Raw genomic sequence first — 27,596 nt, 5'->3', positions numbered from 1 at the left:
TATATATATTTCATATATATATGATATATATTTTTATATATATATAATCATGGCAAATAGATGGGGGAAAAAATGCTCACTGCAGATGGTGACTGGAGCCATGAAACTAAAACATGCTTGCTCCTCAGAATAAAAGCTATGACAAACCTAGACATCATATTAAAAAGCAGAGACATTAGTTTGCCAACAAAGGCCCATCTAGTCAAGGCTATGGTTTTTACAGTAGTCATGTATGGATGGAAGAGCTGGACCATAAAGAAAGCTGAGCACCAAAGAACCAACGCTTTTGATCTGTGGTGCTGAAGAAGACTTTTGAGAGTCCCTTGGACTGCAAGGAGATCAAAGCAGTCAATCCTAAAGGAAATCAGTCCTGAATATTCATTGGAAGGACTGATGCTGAAGTGGAAGCTCCAATATTTTGGCTACCTGATGTGAAGAACTGACTCATTGGAAAAGACCCCGAAGCTAGGAAAGATTGAAGGCAGGAAGAGAAGGGGACGACAGAGGAAGAGATGATTGAATGGCATCACCGACTCAATGGACATGAGTTTGAGTAAGTTTGAGTAAGCTCCGGGAGTTGGTGATGGATAGGGAAGCATGCAAGCAGGCATGCAGTCACAAAGAGTGGGACACGACTGAGCAACTGAACTGTCTGAACTGAACTGAAGGAATTTCTCACTCTTCTATGGCAAAAACCACAATTATGACATAAATTCCAAGTATTTAGATGCTGTACATTAACAACACCTATACCATTTTTCAACCAATGACCTACGGGTTCCCAATCAGACACTTTCAAAGAAACTTCTTGTGGATACCAAGGACAACAAGTATAAATCACCATAAGAAGTTTAGTTAAGTCTGAATCAGAAAACTTACAACCACTAATGGCAAGCAGAAAAGAAAGCTGATGCTTATGAGCAAGCTGTCGAGGAGAAAGTTACCCAGAGTGGAAAGCGAAAGTACCGCACATCTAGAAGGCTTCATTCTGTCATTAGTCTTAAAGGCCATAGTTTCTACCTGGAAGAGCAGATGTCCTTTTCCCTTGCTCAGGCTTGAGCAAGCAAACCTTCACATGGTCCCTGTTTGGCCACCAAATGTGGCAGAGTCACACTGGGTTAGTTCTCACAAACACATAGGATTATAAGAGAGTGCGGGGAGAGCTCAGAGAAAAAGCTGAGAGCTTATTTACTGGTAATTTATCTTGTAATCTTTAACTAAGAACAGTAAATCAAGACAAAGACCAGAACTCTGGGATTAAGGAAGTTACCTCCCAGAGGTCTGGAGGAAATCACATGAGAGTCCTAAAGAAAGGTCTCTGAAGATAAGTGGGATTGCTCTACAAGGAGAACAGTGTCTTGCTAATGCTGACATGTCAGCCAGACCATCTAACTTAAGGGCAGGGGAAAGACCAAGCAAGGAAGAGAGAATGAGTAAGATTAAATTCCAAGAGACATTTCTGAGAAAGCAGTAAAATATGGTTCCCAAATAAACTTAACTACTTCTTTTAAGTTATAGTATTATGATTTTTTACACTTTCATATTTGTCATTATCTTAGAGACAAGACAATTTCTTCCACATGGCTCTCTGCATTTCTGGAATAAGGACTATTCACAGTTTGCCTGTGCTAACAGAAATCTGACCAAGATACATATCAAATGATTTTTCCAATTTTAAATCTGAAATGGTGATTGTGTTTTGTTAGAAAACCAATTATTCCTTCACTTTCTATAAATTCCAATTCACTATAAATACCTGTTATGAAAAACACTTTCATTTTAGTTTAAGTAAAAGCACCAAGTTTGATGTTTTGTTTGATTCAATATATAAATGTATATCAAATTCTCCACACTAATGTTCATTCTTATTACTAATTGGGTACAAATTATCAAGATTACAGTTCTTTAAAAACATTTCTTTTCCATTGTCATTAAAATATACTTTGTATTCATTTTAACACAAAAACATTTTATTTTAATACATAAGCACCTCTTCTTAAGCATCTTTCTTTTTTGAGACATAATGAAATATTTCCATTTGAAATAAAGTATCTTGAATTTACTTGAAACTAATCCAAGAAAGACCAAAGTGGTGAAAGCATAGACTAAAGAAGATGACCTTGAGTTGATAAATACCATTAGAATAATTTGTCTGTGGAGAGTTCATTACGTCATTTTGTCTACTTTTAAATACTTAATTTTCACCGTTATAAATAAAAAGTCAAAAACAACTAAAACACATTAACCTACCACCAAAGTAACTAAGTACAACGGTATATGTAACTACTCAACTGCCAGATTTCCTGACACAATCAACTTGGTATGAATGGAAGTTTCATGGCACAGAAACCTTGATCTTATTCACTGCCCTATTCCCAGCACTTGGAGTATTACTTGGCACATAGCAAGTACCACATACATAATATACATTCCAGTTTGCATCTCAGTTTTATACTACTGTTGGCATCACATGCTTTTTACCAGAAAAATACAACACCTAACTAAAAAATTCGATTACCCACAAGTCTAGAGGACTTCTGCTTTCAAAAGCTTGAGGTTTCCTCACTCCGATCCTTCATGCTTTAGACACATATCTGTATTGTAGGGCTTGCCTGGTGGCTCAGTGGTAAAGAATCTGCCTGCCAAAGCAGGAGACACAGGTTTGATCCCTCTATCAGGAAAATCCCCTGGAGAAGGAAACAGCAACCCACTCCAGAATTCCTGCCTGCGAAATCCCATGAACAGAAGAGCCTGGCGAGCTACAGTCCACGGAGTAGCAAAGAGTCAGACATGACTTAGGGACTAAGCAACACAACATCTGCATTGTAGCACTTACTGGTTTAATTCACTCACTGAATTTTCAATGAAATATTGATATCTCTGGGTCATTTCAACGGCTTTTGGGAATAATATGTCAAATATCCGAAGCTGGAACTGTCCCCAGAAAACTAGAACACATTACAGGATGTAGCTGAGAACTGATGCTGTCTCTCTGGAAACAGTGACAACGAAACGAAAGCTCATGTAATTCTCTCCGCCAAAAAAATTAAACACCTCCTAGGGCAGCTCTACACAAAGGAACATTTCTAAATCAAAACTCAGCAAATGCACACTTAAGATTTTGCATCTAATGTATGTAATTTTTACAGTTACACTCAAAACAAATTGCACTTCAGCTGATGATATGCATGTTTAAGTAGCTAATGGAAAGTCTAGTGCTGTCCACAGTTTACTTCGAAATGCATCCCTCAAATCTGATGGACTCGGTGTACTTATAAAGGACAGACAGATGGATAAAGACATGATAAAGAAAGTTTAGTAAAATGTTAATAGTTGAATCTAAATCATGAATAAATGGATGTTCACTATAAAATTCAACTTTGCTGTAGGTCTGAAAATTTTCATAAGGTAATGATAAAAGTTGTATTTACATGAACACTTACTAGATGATAAAATGTAAGGTATGAAAAGAATTAAAATTATGCAAGTGCACACTTTAAAAGTGTTTCATGAAATAAGAGTGGGGAGAAGAGGAATATTTCCACATTAACATACTTTTAGCAATATTATCTAGAATATGTAAATAACTGAATTACTACGTTTAGTAGACTTGATTACTTATTTCAAGTTGGATAAAAAAAGATCTCAATGTTATTTGGAGTAAATTTAAATTTGAGAATATATGGAACAAATATATGTACCATATATTATCTACAAGATCTTAGAAATTAACAAACTCATGTTCTGAATTCACTAAAAAATTTATTTCCAACTCACTATAGTCTCCAGGAGAGAAATAACCAATGAAATGAACAGTACAAACATTCAACTAACTCAAGGAAAGAAATATTGTTATGTAACTATTTAATTATAAAACCTAATTATATAACTCAAAACTAACTAAATATGATAGAAAAAATCTTTTAAATTTTTTTTTCCCCCTTGGCTGTACCCTACAGTACATGGGATCTTAGCCTTCTGACCAAGGTTTGACCCCAGTAATGGCAGTGAAAGCACCAAGTCCTAACCTCTGGACTGGCAGAGAACTCCCCCAAAATAAAAATTTTTTTAAATGTTGCTGCTCAATCCCATGGACGGAGGAGCCTGGTGGGCTGCAGTCCATGGGGTCGCTAGGAGTCGGACACGACTGAGCGACTTCACTTTCACTTTTCACTTTCATGAATTGGAGGAGGAAATGGCAACCCACTCCAGTGTTCTTGCCTGGAGAATCCCAGGGACGGGGGAGCCTGGTGGGCTGCTGTCTATGGGGCCGCACGGAGTCAGACATGACTGATACGACTTAGCAGCAGCAGCAGCAGCTCATCACTACCCTCAATCTTTATAATGTTCACTGCCACCAAGATTAGAAAATCCTTTACTTGACATACATTTGTTAACAGAAGAAGCCAAGTAGAAATAGACAGGACTACTTCAGTTTCAGTTACATTACAGTGCCCAGAATATAAACCACTAGGGTTTTGATCCTAGTTTCCAAACTTTATAACCCCTGCTGCTGCTAAGTCACTTCAGTCGTGTCTGACTCCATGCGACCCCATGGACTGCAGCCCACCAGGCTCCTCCGTCCATGGGATTTGCCAGGCAAGAGTACTGGGGTGGGTTGCCATTGCTTTCTCCTAAAAATCTGAAATAAGCCAACAGAAAATGGACACTTTATGTTGCAACTTCATTACAATGTTCCACATTTTCTATCTGTTCCCTATCAGGCTAATAAGGTGGACTTCCACAACCGGAAACTTATTGGTATCTAAAAGCCACTGTCACAAAACTTTTATCAAGGCTACAAAGTCAGATAAGCTCATAGAAATTACAGATTAAACAGAAAGCATATTTTTAAAAATAAAGGTCTTATGGACATCTAAAAGTTAAATGTGGATGTCCTGTCATAATCAATGGCCTTCCAATAAAAGAATGTGCAGATTGTGTGTAAAATACTTCTTTGGGCTTAAGTCTCCTATTTATCTACTCAAATTTAAAACCAAATAAAAATTTATGTGAACTACCTTACAAGTAACTTATTATCAATACAGAGGAATTTTTAAGTGCTCTAAAGTACTAAATAATAACTGGTATATTTGTCAAGTTACAACTGAAGATAAGCTTTCCAATACTCAAATAAAGTGTAATTTAACATCAGCACCAAGATATATGTGTCCAGTTGCCTTCTAGGTTAATCAAACCCAGAAGTTCACAAAATAGATACTTTACAACTGAAGTCATACTAGTGTAGTAGGTACCATCTCAAGTCCCTATTTGATGTCATACTTTATGTCACAGCAATAGTTTTTCAAACATATTTCTGGTGTATCAGACTTGAGAATGAATGGGACAATGGGACAAAGGAAAGTAATAAAAAAGAGAGAGAGAGAAATGCAATAAAATAATTTTGTTAGAGCAGAGAACCCAAACATACAAAATAAAATAGAACATTAACTTTCTCTATCTCAGACACTAGTGAGAGTGGGTTCTCAATTGTTGAAGGATCTGCTAAAGCTTTATATTTAGGAAAAAAATATATTCTGTCCTTTCAACCACAACTGGGTGCCATTTCTGCTTTGGCTCAGCCTCTTCATTCTTTCTGTAACTATTTCTCTGCTCTTCCCCAGTAGTATATTGGACACCTACTGACCTGGGGGCGGCGCTCATCTTTCAAATTTTTACATGAAGTTTTATTGAGGTATGACATTCATCTAAAAAAGTATACTAACTGTAAATGTTATTTTTGGATAAATTTTCACAAGGTTATCACACTGCGTAACTACCACCCAGATCAAGAAACAACATTCCTAGCATGGCAAAAGCCTTTCTGTGCACTCTCCCAGTCACCACCTCTGTCTCCCAAAAGTCACCTCTTTCCTGGCTAGTTCTGCCTATCTTGAAACTTTATATAAAAGGAAACACATACGATATACACTTTTGTTTCAGTATTGTTTGTGAGGTTCACACATGTTGCTGCATTTGACAGCAGTCCATTCTTTCTCATTGTTGTATAACTGCACAATTAATTTATCCACACTGTTGGATATCTGGATTGTTGCCAGTTTGTAGCTCTTATGCACAATGCTGCTAGGGAATGATCTTGTACATGTCAGTATTACACAACAATACAGTTTTTAAAATATAATTAAATGATTTTGTAACCAAATATTTATAAAATTTTAATATGATTTTATTAGGTCCAAGTAACAATTACAACTCTATGTACATTTCCAGTTTGTATCACTGAAACATTTTAACCTAAGAATTCTGCCAGCCCATGAAATTAGATGTGAATAGAAAACTACTTTTCCACCTAAATGGAGAAGGCAATGGCAACCCACTCCAATACTCTTGCCTGGAGAATCCCATGGATGCAGAAGCCTGGTGGGCTGCAGTCCATGAGGTCGCTAGGAGTCGGACACGACTGAGCGACTTCCCTTTCACTTTTCACTTTCATGCGTTGGAGAAGGAAATGGCAACCCACTCCAGTGTTCTTCCCTGGAGAATCCCAGAGATGGGGGAGCCTAGTGGGCTGCCGTCTATGGGGTCGCACAGAGTCGGACACGACTGAAGCAACTTAGCAGCAGCAGTTTCCACCTAAAAGCAGGCAACAAACAACACAACAGCAGGAGGACTATCTGTGGCTTTGCCACTAACAGAAATCACAGATATTTTTATATCATGTTCCAGCTGTTTGCAGATACCTCAAGAGTATCATTTACACTCATCACTCCTTTGAAACCATAGCAATGAAATCCCTACCATTACATCTTGCTTGACATCTAACGACCTACTAAAGAAGTATATACTACTATATCACAAGTATGATTTTTAATAGTTTAGGCTGTAATAATAACTGTAAGTAATAGGCTTCACCAGATTGCTAAAGGGTTCCATGTCATAGAGAAAGATAAAAGCCTCCATTTTTTTCTTTAAACTGAAATGCAGGTATAACATAAAAGGCAAAGGGATAATTTTCCAAGAGCCATCAAAGGAGTACAACATATTGAGGGGAAAGGAAGGCTTTAAATTAATAACCATAATAAGTGTTCACCAGAAAATCTGTAATGTGTGATTCTTACGGAGAGAGGATGTGAGAATACAGACTTTATAGAGTAAGACAAACTGATTGGGGGAATGGAGAGATCAATCTAACGGAATTAAAATAGGAGAGGAATGAACTTGGACAAGGTCTGTGCATGTTCTGTGCTCCAAAAGGAGAAAAGCAGTCTGGATTCCTCCCCATCTAGGAGGAGACTAGTAGCCAGAGAACTTAACAAAGTAAGATTTACCTTTAGACTTACAGTTGAATACATATAATCTGATTTCACAGACACTTATGTAAAAACATATCTCCCTATCTGCATACAGCTGATGAAATTATTTTACAAAGGAAAAAATACCTCTGTTTCACTTGACACACACAAAAATGGCATAAAATGAAAATGTTTGGTTTTGTTTAGATTTTACTAAAACATCCTCATTCACTGAGGACTTCCCTCTCCTGAAACACAGGAGACCCCGGTTCGATTCCTGGGTAGGGAAGACCCGCTGGAGAAGGGATAGACTACCCACTTCAGTATTCTTGGGCTTCCCTTGTGGCTCAGCTGGTAAAGAATCTGCCTGCAATGTGGGAGATCTGGGTTCGATCCCTGGGTTGGGAAGATCCCCTGAGAAGGGAAAGGCTACCCACTCCAGTATTCTGGCCTGGAGAATTCCATGGACTGTGTAGTACATGAGGTCTGTGACATGGGTCAGACATGACTAAGCAACTTTCACTTTCCCTCACCTGACATCTTTAACTCAACTGTCATCATCAGTGACTTCAGTGCTCAGCCACAATCTGATTTTGACTCTGCAAACAGGAATCACCTGATGAACTTTTAAACAACACTGACATCCAGATTCTATCCACAGAGATCATGACTTCATTAGCTAGGGAGGACCCATTCACTGGTGCTTAAGAGTTCTCCAGCTGAATCTAATGTACAGTGAGGACTGACAGCTCTAATTTATATCACTGATCCAAAATCTAACCTCAAAGTTCTGTTAATCTCAACTCCAATAACCTTCACCTATCCTCATTCCTACCACATACCCTGAACTTCAGTACCCAGAACTGCTCCATTTTGGAAACTCTACATTCCAAAGTATTCATTGCTTATCTTCCCGCCATACCTGGTCTTCAACCTCACAGAGACTCTCCTGTCCTTCAGCCTCCAACCGCTTTCAATTTACTGTCTGTCTCACAGCCTTATCCCCTTCCTAATCGGTCCATTCCACATAACACAGCACCTCAACAATTCTGTCCTCCCTGGGTCCATCACTCATCTTGCAATCTCAAATCAATACAACTTGCTTTCGCTACTCCCAAATTGGTGCCCCTACAAAATTTAAGCTTATAGACCTTCAGCAGCAGCGTCTCTAAACGTCTCTGGTCAGGAGAGCCCTACGATGGCCATGCCAAAACCCCAATCCTGGCCCCAATCTCCCTCTACCTCCTCCGCTTTCAACAAATCATCTTGCCACCTCTTACTTTACATAAAAATAAAGGCCTCGACATATGAACTTTCTCAAGTTGATTCTCACACAGACAATGACCTTACTAGAGATTAGAGGGTCCTACCCATTGGTCTTTTGTTGTTGTCTAGTCACCAAGTCATGTCCGACTCCCTGCAACCCCACAAGCTACAGCACGCCAGGCCTCCTTGTCCCATACCATCTCCAAGAATTTGCCCAAGTTCATGTCCATCCAGCCATCTCATCCTCTGACACCCTCTTCTTTTTGCCCTCAATCTTTCCCAGCAACAGGGACTTTTCCAAAGAGTTGTCTGTTCACATCAGGTGACCAAAATACTGGAGCTTCAGCTTCAGCATCAGTCCTTCCAATGAGTATTCAGGGTTCATTTCCTTTAAGATTGACTGCCTTGATCTCCATGATGTTCAAAGGACTTTTAGGAATCTTCTCCAGCACCACAGTTTAAAGGCATCAATTTTTTGGTGCTCTGCCTTCTTTATGATCCAGCTCTCACAACCATACATGACCACTGGGAAGGCCATAAACTTGACTATATGAACCTTTGTTGGCAGAATGTCTCTGCTTTTCAACATACTGTCTAGGTTTATCATAGCTTTCATGCCAAGAAGCAATTGTCTTCTGATTTCATGGCTGCAGTCACCATCCGCAGTGATTTTAGAGCCCAAGAAGAGGAAATCAGTCACTGCTTCCACCTTTTCCCCTTCTATTTCCCATGAAGTGACGGGTCCAGATGCCATGATCTTAGTTTTTTAATATTTAGTTTTAATCCAGCTTTCTCACTCTCCTCCTTCACCCGCATCAGGAGGTTCTTTAGTTCCTCTTTGCTTTCTGCCATTAGAGTGGTATCATCTGCATATCTGAGGTTGTTGATATTCCTCCTGCCTATCTTGATTTCAGCTTGTAACTCATCCAGCCTGACATTTCTCCTGATGTGCTCAGCATATAGGTTAAACAAACATGGTGACAACAGACAGCCCTGCTGTGCTCCTTTCTAAACCCTAAACCAATCAGTTGTTCCACACCAGGTTCTAACTGTTGCTTCTTGACCCGGTGCAGACAGGTAAGATCATCTGGTATTTCCATCTCCTTAAGAGCTTTCCACAGTTTGTTATGGTCCACAAGTCAAAGGCTTTAGTGTAGTCAGTGAAGCAGAGGTAGATGTTTTTCTTGAATTCCCTTGCTTTCTCCATGATCCAGCAAATGTTGGCAATTTGATCTCTGGTTCCTCTGCCTTTTCCCTTGTGGCTCAGCTGGTAAAGAATCCGCTCGCCAATGTAGGCGACCTGGTTTCAATCCCTGGGCTGGGAAGATCCCCTGGAGAAGGGAAAGGCTACCCACTCCAGTATTTTGGCCTGGAGAACTCCATGGACTGTATAGTCTGTGGGGTTGCAAAGAGTTGGACACAACTGAGTGACTTTCACTTTCACTTTCCTCTGCCTTTTCTAAATACAACTTGGATGTCTGGAAGTTCATGGTTTGTGTAACACTGAAGCCTAGCATGCAAAATTTTAAGGGTGAACTTACTAGCATAGGAGATGAGTGCAGCTGTCCGATGGTTTGAACGTTCTTTAGTACTGCCCTTCTTGGGAACTGAAATGAAGATTGACCTTCTCCAGTCCTGTGGCCACTGCTGGATCTTCCAGATTTGCTGACATATTCAAGTTATGACACTAATAAACTGATTCCTATCTTAAAATGCACTCCTCCCCATCTTATTTAAACCAGCTTCTTTGCTTAGCAATAGCCTCTGGGCAGGTCTCTTGGCTTTCAATTTTAACAGCTCTTTAAGCCAACTCCCACTGCAGTGTGTTCTATCATTAAAATACTCGTAGCATGTACACACAGTGCAGAATAGTGTCATGAAGGTTTTATGTCGTAACTTTCTCCATGATTTTATCATGGGTATTTCCCATTGTTATATGAAACTGTATTTCCACATATAAATTTCTGTCTACATTTTAAGGCTCTACTAAGCTCTATAAATGTTATACTATTCAACACTTAAAATTGTTTTGAAGACTAGGAAGTTTATACCTCACTTACAGTAAGCAGGCACTAGCTAAATAGATAATCACAATAAATTATCATTTAAAGTAAGTCATCTTCTCTCTAAATATACCTTACTTTATAATCTGAAGCCATGTAAATGTGTTACAGAAGCTTTCATAGTGGCTCAGCAGTAGAGACTCCAGTATTTCTGCCTGGCAAATCCCACAGACTAAGAAGCCTGGTGAGCTTCATTCCATGGGGTCACAAAGAGTCGCAGGTGACTCAGTGACTAAACAACAACAAATGTGTTACATTAAAAAAAATCTAACTAGAAAAGAAAAAAAACAAAGTAAAACAAACCCAACGATACATATTCAGTTAATGGCATAACCACACAGAAAACCCTGTTAAGTATCCCAAATTTCTAATAGGATCTATCCATAGGAGAGTAAGGGAACTAAAAACAATCATTTTTAAAAAAATAATTCATACCTTTTCCCATTGCTGCATTAATCCTACATTTTGTTTATCACTTGTTTGTTCTAGGTAAACTATAAAATAATCCTATCAAACTGAAAATATTTTTAAATTGAGATATGTATTAGAAACATCAAGTCTGTAAGCTAACCTGGAAAAAATGACATTTGGTAATAATTAAATCTGCCCGTTCTGAAATATGGTAGGCCTCTTCATTTTTCCACCTTAAATGACTTTAGATCAACCCCAAAGTAAGCTGTAACCTAGCAGAAATGACAATCATGAAGGTGGTATCACCCACCTAAGAGGGTTAGAGGATTTACTTATAGAAGTAAAAAACAATTAACATATAAACAAATATTTGTGCCTTTTGATGGTGTATAATGAATCCATAATATACTCATATACCATCACCATGAGCCCAATCCCCCTAAGCAAAAGTTTAAGACTGACCGCTTCTTGACCTTCCCCAGATCCTCCCTTGGATCTCTACGGAGGATTTTGAGGAGAGAGAAAGAACATACACCATTCAATAAACATGAGTGCCTACTATGTGCCAGGTTATAAACACAGTGCTGGGAATAAAAAGCAAAACAGCAAGCTCCTTGAGCAAAGAAAAGGACTGGCTCAAACTACTAACTCCCAGAGCAACCAAGAGAAAAGCAGCAGAAGAGCACACCAGAAGCTGCCTGCCTGTCCCTGAGGTGCCCCTTGCTGAAATACTTCTTTGTTAACTGATGGTCTGAGTTTTATCAAACCTCGAATTTTCTTCACAAATTACAATCAATACAAGCCCTCCCTTTTAGAAATTTAAATAAGAGATATAAACTATAGCTTTTCTACATAAATAAAATGTTATCTTTTATTTTCAAACTTTTGACTTTTAAAAGCTTGATCTACCTCCATTTCAGTTAGCTTTGACAGAGAAAATTCACTTGGACACTAGGTTTTGAATTATTCTAATGTAAGAACAACTTACACTGGGGTGACTTCGAGGAGATACTCTTTCTCTTGGAAGTCTTTCATAGTCATATCGTCCCTCAGAGCACATTTCATTTCCTCTGTAAGCCACTAAAGGATAAAAAAAGAAACCAGAGAATAATGGGTTTTAGGTTACTAGGAAATAAGTAAGAAAAGGAAAAGGTAAGTTATTACATTCTGATCCAAATATTTTCTAGAGACACTTAAGGGGGAATAAATGTAAGTGATCAAAAGGAAAAAAGAATGATTACAACAATTCTTCAAAAATAATTCTGAAATTTTCTTTAAAAGAAAAATGTAATAAAAAGTCCCACCTTTCTTCAATTTCCAAGGCTATGAAAAGCTTCAAAGACTATATGCCCATCAACTATGGGAAGATTCATACGACCACAAGTTTTCCATTCTCATAGAGTAAAAATTAGAAAAGATTCATTTTAATGAGTAGTATGAGAGACTGATCAGCAAAGCTGAATGATGTGTACAACTGCAGCTTCATCTTTTCTACATCCTTAAGAGCTTACTGTCTCTCTGCACATCCAATGAAGTGGTTTTACCTGGAAAAAATACTAAGTAAACAATCCTGTAAAAACACACTCAACAAACCCTGAAAGAAACCACTCTTGATTTTTTTTCAAATCTATAATCTCATTTTAATGCCAAGGCACCTTTGTAAAATTTGAAATTAAAAGTTCTGCCAGGATTCTTCACATGTGGGAGGCAGAGAGAGACTCCAACTTTGACAGAGAGCTGACACATTCTGGGTAGAGAGCTAATGTAGTGTGATACAGAGTCCTGATGAAAGAGCATCTGCGAACAAATTAACAATGCAAACAAGAAAGAAGATGAGAATAGGGTGCAGGAAACAGCCCAAAAGTCATTTACACAAAACACTTAGTTGAGGAGTTGGCAAATGTTTCTGTAAAGGACCAGACAAATATTTTTGGCACTGCAGGTCACAGGTCTCTGTTACAACTGCTCAATTCTGCTATTTCATAACATGAAAGCAGTCACAGGCAATATATATAAATGTATGGGTGTGGCCATGCTCCAAAAACATTCTATCTACAAAAACAGGCAGGTAGCCCCAGAGTAGATGACAAATGTTTAACAGGATAGAACTGAAAGAGGGTAAAGTACTCATGGAGCAGTATAGATCTGTGAACCATACTGATGAGTAGACAGATGATCTTGAGCAAGAAGCAAAAATGGAACAGGTACCAAGTTAGGGCCTTTTAGTTCACGGAAAACAAGGCAACAAGTCCACATGCGTAGTCCACAGATCTGTGAAGAAGAAAAATATTTCAAAGACACACATTAAGAGATTTTTGGTGATTCTTTATGATGGAATACTAAGGGGGAGAAAAAAGAATGAACATCCCGGTTTGGCAGCACAGAACTGTAATATTCTAGGTTAGTTTAGGCTAAGGGAAAAATAAAGCCTGGAAGATGAGAGCAATATTTTTTAACACTATCATAGTATAATCAACCTTAATTTTCTCTTTAAAAAAAAAAAAAAACTATAATGTGTTCTAATACAAACAGACCAAATAAAACTAACTAACTAACCAAAGGTGCCAGGGGAAATCTTAAGTTATAAATTAGCTTTTACTATTATGAATAAATTAACCTGAATTCCAACTCTATAATCAGACATTATTAACAATGTTATTTCAAAGTAAACAGTCTTTCAGGTAGAAGAATTGATGGAAGCTTAAAAGGAACTGTCAACATTACTTCTCCTCTCCTACCTTTACTGAATCCAGGTTTCAGTAAAAAAAGTTTCAATCTAAACAATGAGTTAGGTTTTATCCTACTTAAGATATAGTACACAGCAACAAACTGAAATCAAATCGCAGGGAAAAAAAAAAACCCAACCACCCTAAAGAAAAACAGATATATGACACAGTTTACAAAAAAAAGGAATGCAACTGCTCAATCTTTTGAAAAGATGCTCACCTTTCTGCAAAATAAAGATGAAAACTAAAACTTTAATGGTGCAAAGCTCTGCAAAATCTAACTGTTTTGATGAGAATAAGAAAAGTGAAAGTGAAAGTCACTCAGTGGTGTCCAACTCTTTGTGACCCCATGTTTTACACAGTCCATGGAATTCTCCAGATCAGAACACTGGAGTGGCAGCCATTCCCTTCTCCCAGGCATCAAACCCATGTTTCCCGCGTTGCAGGTGGATTCTTTATCAGCTGAGCCACCCAGGAAACCCAAGAATACTGGAGTGGGTAGCCGTTCCCTTCTCCAGAGGATCTTTCGGACCCAGGAATCAAGCCGGGGTCTCCTGCATTGCAGGCAGATTCTTTACCAGTTCAGCTACCAGGGAAGCCCAGGGTAAGGAAAGCAACATTCATACATTAATGAAATATAATTTGGAACAGACTGGAAACAATTTGACAGTATCTATTAAAAAAGTTAAATACACATACGCTTTGACCTGGCAATTCCCATCTACATTATACTTGTACATGTGCATGGCAAAGACTGAAAGCCACCTAAAATGTCCCTCAGGAGGGTACAGATTAAATGAAATATTATACATTCATATAAAGTAATTCTATGCAACCATGTCAAGGAAAAGTAATATATATAACAACATAGAAAGACTGTCACAATAGACTGCTAAGCAAAAAAAAGCAAGGGCAAGACTAACATGTAGAGTATGCAGACGCCTTGGAAGTAAGAAAGCAGGATATGAATAGACACATACTTATGCATAGACTACTCCTGGGAGTATAAACAAGAGAACCTAACCGTGCCTGCCTCTGGTGAAAATGAGATGGCCGAAGTGCAGGAGGGTAAATATTTTCACTGCATGTGTTACACACCTTATTATTATAAAAACAGATAATTGTTTTTAAGGGTCCTGAAAATCATTCAATAAATAAAACATGTCAAGTGATGGCAAAAATTATGAATATAAATTAATGAACTAAAGGAGAACATAAGAAAAAGTAAGATTTTATAATTAATGAGAAAGAAAAACTATAAGAGCTCTAAAGAAATACTATATAGTTTCTTAACAAGATGCAATACTAAATTGCTGAAATCTACTGGCTTCCCACACCAACAAAAATGTATGAATAATTACTATTCTACTTACTTGAGTCCTTTCAGGAATCAAATTTAAAGTTGTCAACAATTTCCTGTAGGTGGGGGGGAATTCAGACGCAAGGATTTGTGTCTGTACATACCAATGGAGAAATATAATTAAACTTTCATTCATTTGTACAAGCTCTCAAAATAAAAAATTATGTGCCTTAATAAGCAAAACTCCCTTCAAACACACCTTTGAAAACAGAATATATTATTTTGACCACCAGAGGCCACTCAAGTTTCATAAGAACAACAACATTTTGTTGTCAAGAAGATTTCTAGTCCTAATTTTCTAGTCCTAATTTTGCCAACTGAGAGGTGGACAGGGTATCTCTCTTATCCTTTCTCTGAAAGGACTGCACTAGATGCTGAAGGTCATTTTCACCTAGAAAACTGGCCTTAAAGCATTTCACATATTGAAAGAAAATCTGACATCCTTAGTCTGGAACACCCTACATTTTTATATTGGTAATAAATGGTCCCGTGTTCAAAAGTAATCCCAGTATCAAACCAATAATCATCAGCTCATCAAAGAACACTCAATTTATTAGGTGTTAAGTATGAAGGAAAACTTTTAATGACTTTCCTTCAAAATATACAAAGTACACTGAGCAACCTTACATAAATGAAAAAAGAAAAAAGGCATGTATGACTCATGATGAAATTTGCAAATATCTCAAATATTCTTAACTTTTAAAAAAAGCAACTAACTCTACTCAAGGCTCTAGCTCTATCTACCACTTTGCATGAAATACAAAGGACAGACGAGTGGCTCACCTAATTTCCGTACAGAAATTCTGAGAAGTGCCTCACTCGCTGAGTGAAGATATAAGACTGTATTTACAGTCTTAAATTTATAGGTCACTCTTGATCTAGTTCCCTTTTATTGCCTGGCAGGTTGGAAGACAACAAAAACTTTATTACAATTACCTCACAGTATTTCTACTTTAATTAATCAATCCACAACTTACAGAAGCTAAGGATGAAAAGTAGCAAAGAAAGTGAAAGTAATTAACTTTGATGAAGCCCAACAACTGGAAATAAAGCAGCTGCTGCTGCTGCTACTAAATCGCATCAGTCGTGTCCGACTCTGTGACCCCATAGAGGGCAGCCCACCAGGCTCCCTGGTCCCTGGGATTCTCCAGGCCAGAACACTGGAGTGGGTTGCCATTTCCTTCTCCAATGGATAAAAGTGAAAACTGAAAGTGAAGTCGCTCAGTCGTGTCTGACTCTTAGAGACCCCATGGACTGCAGCCCACGAGGCTCCTCCATCCATGGGATTTTCCAGGCAAGAGTACTGGAGTGGGGTGCCATTGCCTTCTCCGAATAAAGCAGCTAGAACAAAGCAAAAATTAAGAAACATAATCATAAAGAAAGTCAAAATAGCACTATCTAGAATATACATCATCAAGAGACAAGAGACCAATTAAATTCATTTGTGGAAGAGCTAAGTGTAAAGAAATGAACCACAGAGTTAAAATCCAGAGACAAGAAACGAACTTAAATAAAAGCAAATTTATTAGGTAGGGAGTTACTGTTAACAGGTACGTTATTTCACTTTGGGGAGATGACGAGCCCTGGGTGGTGGTGATGGCTGCACAACGTGATGAACCTAATGCCACCGAATCCTGTGCTCAAGTGGCTAAAACGGAAAATTTTATGTGTATTTTATCACAATTCTGTAAAAAAACTTTAACATGAATTTATCCAGCATCAAACTCTCAACTGAATTTGCTGAATATATCTTCTGTAAGGCATCAAACTGTATTCTGAACTTAAATTCTACAACAAACAGCATCCACAAAACAGCTAGATACTACACTACTATTACCAAAACTTCAACTCCTAGTTAAATCTATGACAATTTTGCATGTTTGACTCCATACCTAATGATGCCCCAATATTCACCTTATCAGGAGCTATAAAAATCACAGTTTCAAGTAAAACTGTTTGGTAAATAAAGTAAATTCTCTTTACTTTAAAAAGTTGACATTTTTTAAAGATCTTAATTTAAAATTTCAGTTACTGTAATTATAGCAATGATTTTACAAAAGAAAATTAGTTTCCTTTGGATCTTCCCGACCTAGGGATCAAACCCAGGTCTCCTGCATTCCAGGCAGACGCTTTAACCTCTGAGCCACCAGGGAAGCCCCTTCCTTTACAAATAAAAATACATATTTAATTGTCTATATCACTGTGATTAAATATAAACATTAGGCTATAAAGCAATCTCTTATAATCATTTCACTTTTTTAAGTTATTTCTTACTAGTGAATACACCAAACTATTAATATTTTTAGTGAATTTGTAAATTTGGTGAATTTAGTAAATTTAGTGAATTTTTAGTGGATTTGCAGGTATCTAGCTTTTAAACATTCTCTTCCCATACCTATTGCTTTTATAAAACAGCAATAACAAAATATAATCTTTATTATCTAAATTACTATGTATTTTCAGAATAAGTATATAAAATAGTAGAGCACAAGATAGTGGTGAAATTAAATAGAGCTTCGTGTAGCAAAATAATTAGCATCCACTAGTAGAAAACACCCCTTTCATTCTTAAGAAACCTATATAAGTGGGAAATGTAGAAATATAAATAGACAACTCCATATGCAACCATGTACTGTTAGTAAAACAAAACAGAAGACATAGTTTGATGATTACCTGCAAAAGAAAGGAAAAAACAATGGACATAAAGAAAATGGACTTTAGCTAGATTTTAAAATAACAGCAAAGGGAAAAGGTATTAGAGCAGGAGGATATGATGAAGCTAGTGTAGGGCAATGAGGGAAGAATATGCCAGTATCATCTTGAATTCAAAGAGTTTGTGTGTAATTTTTGAAGCATTTAAGAATAAGTGATGAGCACAGCAATTTTCAGAACAGAGGCACATGTTTATGACATTACCCAATTTAGGCTATTGACCCCTTCTGTAATTGAAGCTCATCAGCTAAATTAAACCAAGGAGCTCAGACTCCCAGCAAAGTGAAGTGATGATGTTTGTTTACCTGTCATCACTTCACTAACCTCCAACCATTAGAGGAGTATCAGAAATAAACTAGTAAAGTTCTCTAGTCCAACACCACATGAAAACTGAAGAATACAACAGAAAAATGGAAGGACCCTCTACATCACAGTTAGGCAGAGAACAGAATTAGAATTCAGTGTTGGGTAGGCTTCAGAAGTTTGCTAATAACTGATACTCCCTTTCATGGATCACAGCCTTGTCATGGGGAAGGGGCTTGGTAACTCAATGAAGACATGAGCCACGCCATGCAGGGCCACCCAAGATGGACGGGTCAAGTGAAGAGTTCTGACAAAACATGGCCCACTGTAGGAGGAAATGGCAAATCACTCCAGTAATCTTGTTGCGAGAACCATACAAACAGCACAAAAAGGCAAAAAGATATGAAACCGAAAGATGAGTCCCCCAGAAAGGAAGGTGTCCAACACAGAGGAGAGCAGAGGGCAATTACTAACAGCTCCAGAAAGAATGAAGCTGCTGGGCCAAAGTGGAAACAACGCTCAGTTGGGATGTGTTTGGTGGTAAAAATGATGTCTGATGCTATAAAGAAGAATACTGCATGGGAACTTGGAATGTTAGGTCCATGAATCAAGGTAAATTGGATGTGGTCAAGGAAATGGCAAAGAGACATCAAGTGTGAACATCAACATCTTGTGGAATCAGTGAACTAAAATGGACAGGAATGGGTGAATTTAATTTAGATGACCATTATATCTACTACTGTGAGCAAGAATCCCTTTAGAAGAAATGGAGTAGCCCTCATGGTCCACAAGAGAGTCAGGAATGCAGTACTTAGGTACAGTCTCAAAAATGACCAGATGAGCTCAGTTCATTTCCAAGGCAAACCATTCAATATCACAGTAATCCAAGCCTATGCCCCAACCAGTAATGCTAAAGAAGCTGAGGTTGAACAGTTCTATGAAGACCTACAAGACCTTCTAGAACTAACACCAAAAAAAAGATGTTAGTTCATCATAGGGGATGGAATGCAAAAGTAGGAAATCAAGAGATCCCTGAAGTAACAGGCAAATTTGGCCATGTAGTACAAAACGGAGCAGGGCAAAGGCTAACAGAATTTCGCCAAGAGGACACACTGATCAAGCAAGCACCCTTTTCCAACAACATAAGAGACGATTTTACACATGGGTATCACCAATGGTCAATATCAAAATCAGACTGATTATATTCTTTGCAGCTGAAGATGGAGAAGTTCTATATAGCCAGCAAAAACAAGACCTGGAGCTGACTGTGCCTTCAATCATCAGCTCCTTACTGCAAAATTCAGGCTTAAATTGAAAAAAGTAGGGAAAACCACTAGGCCATTCAGGCACGACCTAAATCAAATCCCTTATGATTATACAATGGAGGTGACGAATATATTCAAGGGATTAGATCAGGTATACAGAGTGCCTGAAGAACTGTGGACAGAGGTTCGTAACACTGTATAGGAGGCAGTGACCAAAACCATCCCAAAGAAAAAGAAATGCAAGAAGGCAAAGTGGTTGTCTGAGGAGGCTTTACAAAATAGCTGAGGAAAGAAAAGAAACAAAAGCAGGGAGAAAGAGGAAGATATACCCAACTGAATTGATAGTTCCAGAGAATACTGAGAGATGAGGACTTCTTCAATGAACAATGCAAAAAAAAAAAAAACAGAGGAAAACAGTAGAATGGCAAAGACTAGAGATCTCTTCAAGAAAACTGGAGATATCAAGGGACTATTTCATGCAAGGATGGGCACAATACACAACAGAAATGGTAAGGCTCTAACAGAGGCAGAAGAGTTTAAGAAGAGGTGGCAAGAATACACAGAAGAACTATGCAAAGAAGATCTTAATGAAACATATAACCATGCTGGTGTGCTCACTGACCTAGAGCCATACTCCTGGAGTGTGAAGTCAAGTGGCCCTCAGGAAGTATTACCATGAACAAAGCTAGTGGAGATGATGGAATCCCATCAGAGCAATTTAAAATCCTAAATGATAATGCTGTTCAAGTGTTGCACTCAATATGCCAGCAAATTTGACAAACTCAGCAGTGGCCACAGGACCGGAAAAGGTCAGTTTTCATTCCAATCTCAAAGTAGGGCAGTTCAAACTACTGCACGATTGCACTCATTTTCCATGCTAGTAAGGTGATGCTCAAAGTCCTTCAAGCTAGGCTTCAATAGTATGTGTACCAAGAACTTCCAGATGTACAAAGTGGGTTTAGAAAAGGCAGAGGAACCAGAGATCAAATTGCCTACATCCACTGAATCATAGGAAAAGCAAGAGAATTCCAGAAAAACATCGACCTCTGATTCACTGAGTACACTAAAACCTTTGACCATGTGGACCGCAATTTTCCACAAATTGTGGAAAATTCTTGAAGAGATAGGAATACCTGACCACCTTACTTGTCTCCTGAGAAACCTACATACAAGTGGGTCAGAATCAACAGTAGAGCCTTACATGGAACAACTGACTGGTTCAAAACTGGGAAAGGAGTACTTCGAGATTGTATTTTGTCACCCAGCTTATTTAACTTATATGCAAAGTACATCATGCAAAATGCCAGGCTGGATGACTCACAAGCTGGAATCAACATTGACAGTAGAAATATTAACAACCTCAGATATGTAGATGATACCACTTGCCGAGGTCCAGCCCCGGCTGATCCAGGGTATTCGAAGGAGAGACGGCCTAGGCGACCTATTCAAATGTTAATTAGAGATATAAAGAGTAATAGAATGAGGATAGCTCAGTAGGAAAATTCAGTGGAGAAAAGAGGCTGACTAGCTTGGTTTACGCGGAAAATCAATATAACCCGTGACACCAGGTTAGCTCTGACCACGGAGGCCGCAGGCACCCTCTCGAATAGCGGAAGGTGCCCCACCTTAAGACACCTTCTCGAGTGGGTCTTAGAAGCCCAGGCAAATAAATGGTCGCAGAGGATATCCGCGCTCCAGATGGAGACTTCAGCCAGAATGTGAAAAGAATGACAAGGGGAGACCAAGCGTTGGTGAGCAAGACCCGTAGCTTTATTTTCAACAGGGGCTTATATACCCTAAGTTACCCATAGAGGATAATAGGGGATGCAAAGTCAGCAGTCTTTGACCCTTATCAAAAACCAGGGTTTTTTTCCTGCAAATTTATCGTATACAAATGGTTTAGGTGATTTACATCATCTTCTGGCCAGAAGGCCTATTAACATTTTATGACTCTTGACAAGGACTTATCAACAAAGACTTATTTTCTCTAAGAGTAATTATTTTAAGGTTTGGCGCCATCTTCCGAAGATAAAATTGCATTCCTATAGAGCGGATGTGTAATGGGTTTACAACAAAGGAAAGAATTTATTACCTTAAGGGTCTAAAGTTACTAACACCAAGGCCACTACTTATTTTTTCTACATACCAACTATATTAATTAATACACATTCAAGGATACAATTCAGGGGATGTGGAAACTTGGCAACAAACATTGGCTCATCAATGAAATCCTTTACTAGTTTATTCTGACAGTTTCTAACTCTCTGAGAGGCTCTAAGCTATTTGAATATCTTAAGCTTCCCGTGCCTCTAGAGGCTGGGAGACTGTAAACAATCGTATGCATAGCTGTAGGAGTCCGGGTAAACTTGTCAGGCGAGTTAGAGAGCCATCTGAGGGGTTTGGATTTAAACACTCCTAGTTGCCCAGGAACTTTATTAATTGGAGCTGTAAGTCAACTCTGTGTCAGAGAGAGCGAGATGGTGGTGGGGGACAGCCCCCAGTAAAGTCAGAGGTGAGCGCACAAAGCAGTAAAGTAGGCAGACTCTGGTTTTTTGGGGGGTAGATGCTCGAGAATATCCAGGGGGACTCCTGAGGCTCGATCCTGCCTTTGCGTATGCCCAGCCTCCTTCCTCATGACCTTTGTCACGAGTGGAATGTCTCTCGCCGGCTCCCGGCAACCACTCTGATGATACCACTCTTTGCTTAGAGGAACTAATGAGCCTCTTGATGAAAATGAAAGAGAAGAGTGAAAAAGTTGGCTTAAAACATTCAAAAAATAAAGATTATGGCATCCAGTCCCATCACTTCACAGCAAATAGATGGGGAAACAATGGAAACAGTGGCAGATTTATTTTCCTGGGCTCAAAGATCACTGCAGGTGGTGACTGCAGCCATGAAATTAGAAGATGTTTGCTCCTTGGAAGGAAACCTATGACAAACCTAGACAGTGTATTAAAAAGCAAAGACATCATTTCATCGACAAAGGTCCGTACAGTCAAAGCTACTGTTTTTCCAGTAGTCATGTACAGATATGAGAGCTGGACCATAAAAAATGCTGAGCACAATATCCTCCTGTCAAACTATTTATGCTTTGATTCCACAGGTAAGGCATTAAGAGGAAGATCTCTCTAGTCAACTTCCAGTATTAAACACACTCAGGATAAATAGCTTTCCCTCCTTCCCCAATGCATTCCTTTCACTCTTTATATTCATTCAATAACTGATTTGATAGCAAACCACGGTGAGCAATTAGGTAACATTTCAGGCCTCTGCACTAGCAATTCCCCACCCAGAATGCTTTTCTCCAGGTATTTGCATGGTTAACCCTCAATGTCACTTCCAAAATCATCTTAATGTCATTTTTCTACCAGATTCCCCTAATTTAGCTATTTTTTTTTCATAGCACTAATCATCTAAGATACTAGATAACTCTGATGTACATTACTGGTCCCTTGCTACTAGGAATATGAACTATATGAACTACATTGTTAATTTATTAAAATTAAGCACTTAGAACAATCCATACAATGTATGTGTTCAGTATCCATGGAAAATATCTGTTAATGCTAATAACACGCCCTCTTTAGATAAATGATTCCCACACCTCCACTTCCTTTCAAGAGGATATCTCACAGCACCTCCAATTCAGTGTGCCTTCACAATACTCAGAAACCTGCTTCATCTCCTGTCTTCCCCATCTTGGTCAGTGATACCATATCGGATAACCAAAGGCCCAAATCAGAAACCTGAGTCACACAAGAACCAAAACTTACCATATCTCAGTTAACTAAAGCCAATTATTTCTATCACCTCAATATATAAGGCACATGTGTCTCCACTCCCCTATCCCAGCTATCAAGGTCTTTGTTCATATCCTTTTAATCTAGTCATTGGACGCCCCCCCCGCCCCCGCAAAAGTAAAACACTGGTCTCCTTGCTTCTGATGTCACCTCCTACAGCCAACAACTATAGCAAGAGTTCTCATAAGACAACTAGTTTAAAAATCTCTCAGTGACTCCCCATTTCCTAAGAATGAAGTCTCCGCCTAAACTTGAAAAAGGCTTATTTTTGACTTTTCTCCTATCTCTCCAGTTTCACCTCCTACCAATTTCCAGACAGTCTCCAGAACCTCCAGACATACCAAACTACACTTTGTTCCGCAAAGTATGCCACTATTTCTCATCACCCTATCATGGCAACCTTTCTCCTGCCTAGAATATCTTTCTTCAACTTATCTGCCTTAACTCTCTACTCTTCCTTCAGGATTCAGCTAAAATGTAAGATTTTCTTATATTCTCCAGAAAGAGTGAAGTTTCTTCTTCAGGCCTCTTAAAGCACCCTGCTATATTAGAACTATATAGCATAATATTCAATATACTTTCCTTCCTCTCCTCCCTCCCAAACTAAACACGACTGCAAAGGCAATGACTGTGTACCTCTCTTACTTCTGTTGTTTAGCAGAGTAAAGGTACTTATTAAACATAGGCCAAATAAACGTATTATTCATATGCCCACTACATGAGCTATTCTGGAGAACCTAAATATTGGTTTTTACCTTTTGGTTATTCAGAAAACTTCCAATGAGCACTATTAGATTATGAGTCTTCTCACACTTCTCATGATACTAATGCCACTTCATTTTTGAGCAAACGGTACCAATGAGAATCCTTTAGCTCCAGCACCTAAAGCTGTGATTCTCAACCCTGTCTTCACATGAGGATCATCTAGAGAGCTTCAAAAAATACTAATACTTAGATCTTATTCTCTAAAATTTCTATATAGTTGCCTGGGACATTTCTTTTAAATCTTAAACTTATTTCACCTTAGGATATGATCCATTGACGTTAAAGCAAGGTAAACATATTCCTGATATTCTAAATTAAAATAAGTTTTTAATTGTTGGCCTGAGCCTAAAAATTACATAATACTATTTCTAATTGAAAAATGTTTAAAATTCCAGACATCTAAAACAAAAATAAATTTTACAATATAAAGTGTATGAGGAAAATAAAAACATTGGATGTCAACTAAAATGGTCAAAATAGAGCAAAAGAATCCACAGAAATTAATCACTGTTCAGTGCTCAGAGATAAATACAAGCAATGGCAGTTTAAAAAAGCCAAGAAAATTCAAATATAATCAAATATAAGATCACTTAAATGTGGATGAACAACAGTAAATGGTAGAATCCAAGAAACTGAATGGAAATGTGCCTAAGAAAGATACAAATAATGAGAGCAGAAGATTCGCTTTGCAAATGAGCGGAAATGAGCCTGCACAGGGACTTAACAAGCTTTCATTTCCTCCCCTGAAGTAGATATTATCCCTCCCATTGCAGAAAAAAACACAGAGGCTCTGAAAAGCTCAAATCTCAGAGGCTTAGGGAGCCTAGAATCAGACTCAGGCCTCTGTGACTTTAAAAGCAAAGCCTTTTCCACCATATCCCGTTGCTTCACAGAGCAAACAGGCAAGGGCAGAGAGAACAAATTCAAAGGCATTAAATGGCACAACAAAGCAAAAAACTAGAGGAGTTCCCTGTAGGCTTTTAAACCTAGAAACAAAGTGAGAGGAAAATGCCATTCCAGAAGATTAACCTGAAACTACACAGGATGGATTGAAGGCGAAGAAGCTAGAGGAAAGACCGTGCTTGCTTCATAACGAACACTATAACTCGGTACTGTTAAAGTGCTGCATTCTCCACTAGTGCCACATGTTACTTGACTTTTCACTGTTTTAAGAAAACTTCTTTAAGTGTTAAATACTCAGTAGCAGCTTCTTGACTGTTCATTGTAAGTGAACAAGTAACGGAAATTAATAGGCAAAATTATCAGATGTTTGACTGAGTATAAAATTTTCAAATCTAAACCTCATTTCACATATGGATAAAGGTTACAGTCTTAACTGGTCAGCCTCCTTCCTGTCTTTTACCCTCCATTCCACCCTTATGACAGACACTCAACTAACCATGCTAAAATTCATAGCTGAAGTCTCCCTGAATAAGAACCCTAATAGCTTATTAATTAACTGTAACAAATCCAAACGTCTCTGCCCTTCATATGCCCCCCTTCTGTCATTTCACCTAACCTGTTCTCTCCATGCCTTCCTCCTCACTGTGTCACAAAGTAATGAACACTACCCTTGAGTTAGAACACTACCCTAGAGTAAGAACACTTACTTCTCCAACTGGAATATTTCTTTTCGTTCTCTCACTCAATTTCCAAACATCCATCAAGGCCCAGTTCAAAATCTATTATTCTCCAGAAAGCCCATTTCTGAACCCTACAACACTTAAAACAGATTCCAAACCAATGACTAAGAAGCCACATGTGACTTGTTTGGCCCAGGCTTCTTTTTTCTTAATAAAACATTTTTCCATTGACCACACTTACAAACTAGGAGATAGCCTCTTTAAGAAACTTTATTTCCAACTTTGCTTGAAAAGAACTGGACGCTCTGGCAACACTGGGAGCAGTCACATAGCCAAAGCAGCTATAGCTGAGAAGCAGCTGATGCCTTTTGAAAGATTTTTACATTTTAAAATCAGAAGATGACATCAACTACCTGAATTCTGAGACTGTATCTGCAGCAACTGCAATGATTCAAAAAAGTCTTGACTGCCTATTAGGCACTAGAGTTACGAAAGTAAACAAGACAAATACAGTTCCTCCTCAAAAGCCTAGCATCGTAGCAAAGACAAAGAGATAAGCAATCAGGATACATCTGATAAATGCTACTAAAAGGCAAGTAGAGAGCACTTAGCACATGGCAAGGGTACTTAACTCTATCTATGGGAGGTTAGGAATACCACACAGAGAAAGTGACTAAAACTGAGATTTTTAGCAGATGTAGGAATCAACCAGAAAGAGGTAGGCTTGGGATAAGGAAAATCAAATGTCTCAGAGAAAAAAGAACTTTGCAAAGACACTGACAGAAGAAAAAAGCATTAGAAATAGAAATAAGTTGAATATGTCTATAGAGCCATGAAAGAAAGTGTTAGTTGCTCAGTCGTGGCCGACTCTTTGTGACTCCATGGACTGTAGCCCTCCAGGCCTCTCTGTCCATGGGATTTTCCAGGCAAGAATACTGGAGTGAGTTGCCATTTCCATCTCCAGTGTATCTTCCCGACCCAGGGATCGAACCCGGTTCTCCCACATTGCAGGCAGATTTTTTACCGCATAAGCCAGGGAAGCAAGAGCCATGATCCACCCATAAATAGGGTCAGCGAAAGGGCTCAACTGACTTGACTGGAGGGAAAAAACAAGTATTAGAGTCAGGAGATGTAAGAAAATTTCCATAAAGAGGTTGAATCTGTAAAAGAGTTTGTTAAGCACAGGTTTCAGAGAGCACAGTTCCTGTGTTGAGGAATGAAATGTGGGAAGAAAAGGAGGGAGAAGCAGTGATAGCCTAAATAAAGGGAGAGGGAGCGAGCACAAAGCAGCACAGGGATGAGGGTGTAGCATAGAAGACCAAAAGGGCTTACATCTCGGGCGGTAACCAACGATTAACAGGGATGTGAAGCATGGCAGTTTTGGCTGGCCACAAGTTTGTCAAAAGAATTAGTCCCTGCGGTCCCCTGGCGGACACACAGAGGCCTTCGGGCTTCTCAAAATTCTGCTGCGCCCTGGCTGGATTGCACTTCCGTCTCTCTAGAAGACACCAGCTTCGATTTAGATTGATCGTGCAGGCTCCACGAGAGACTCTGTTCCAGGCTGCTGGCACGCAGGCTCCCAGGGAGTGGTTAGAGGGCTGGTCTGCGTGTGCCGGTGGATAGAAGTTAAGTATAAACTACCCTACATTAAATTTTCTAGTGTTTCTGTAGGAATGATGGGCCTGTTTACAGCCACTTAGAGAAAAAGCAGTGTTTGCCCATTACAGATTTATAGGGAGAAAAAAGGTGCCAGGAAGTTTTACAGTTGTCCATACCAATACTCAGGATGAGTCTTTGTGTGAATTCGAGTGTCCCCAAATTGACCTTGTCTCCCCAACAAGACTGAGGGATCCTCCAGAAAAAGGCCGCTTTACACTTTTTTGTAACTCCTGAAGTGCCTATAACCGAACTGGGCACGTAGAACACATTCAGTAAATTTATCGACTTACTAACTGACCTTGGGTCACCGATGCCACCTAGTTCAGCCCTTTTTTTGCCTATTATGGTGCTAAAGAGAAGTGAACCTATATCACAGACTCAACACTTTCATTTATGCCAAACTCCGCTGCGTCTCTCCGCCTTAACCGCA

At 38.7% G+C, this 27,596-nt stretch overlaps 1 protein-coding gene across 11 annotated transcripts in view; it reads right to left on the bottom strand.

The window, feature by feature from the left end:
• Positions 1–27,596, bottom strand: part of PPHLN1 (periphilin 1) — a 173,440-nt gene that overhangs the window by 145,568 nt on the left and 276 nt on the right. For 8 of the 11 annotated variants that reach the window (XM_070370636.1, XM_070370637.1, XM_070370635.1 and 5 more), the window contains exon 2: positions 11,982–12,073. In XM_070370636.1, the coding sequence (XP_070226737.1) occupies positions 11,982–12,073 (92 nt within the window). Of the gene's footprint in view, positions 1–11,981; positions 12,074–13,201; positions 13,221–15,092; positions 15,112–27,596 lie in introns of those variants that run through there. The other 3 variants (XM_070370632.1, XM_070370633.1, XM_070370639.1) reach the window with 3 other exon arrangements.

Source organism: Bos mutus, chromosome 5 (genome assembly GCF_027580195.1).
Source record: "Bos mutus isolate GX-2022 chromosome 5, NWIPB_WYAK_1.1, whole genome shotgun sequence".
NCBI classification, from domain to species: Eukaryota; Metazoa; Chordata; class Mammalia; order Artiodactyla; family Bovidae; genus Bos; species Bos mutus.
The sequence above is the reverse complement of the archived record's forward strand: the minus strand, read 5'-3'. Positions and strand labels throughout refer to the sequence as shown.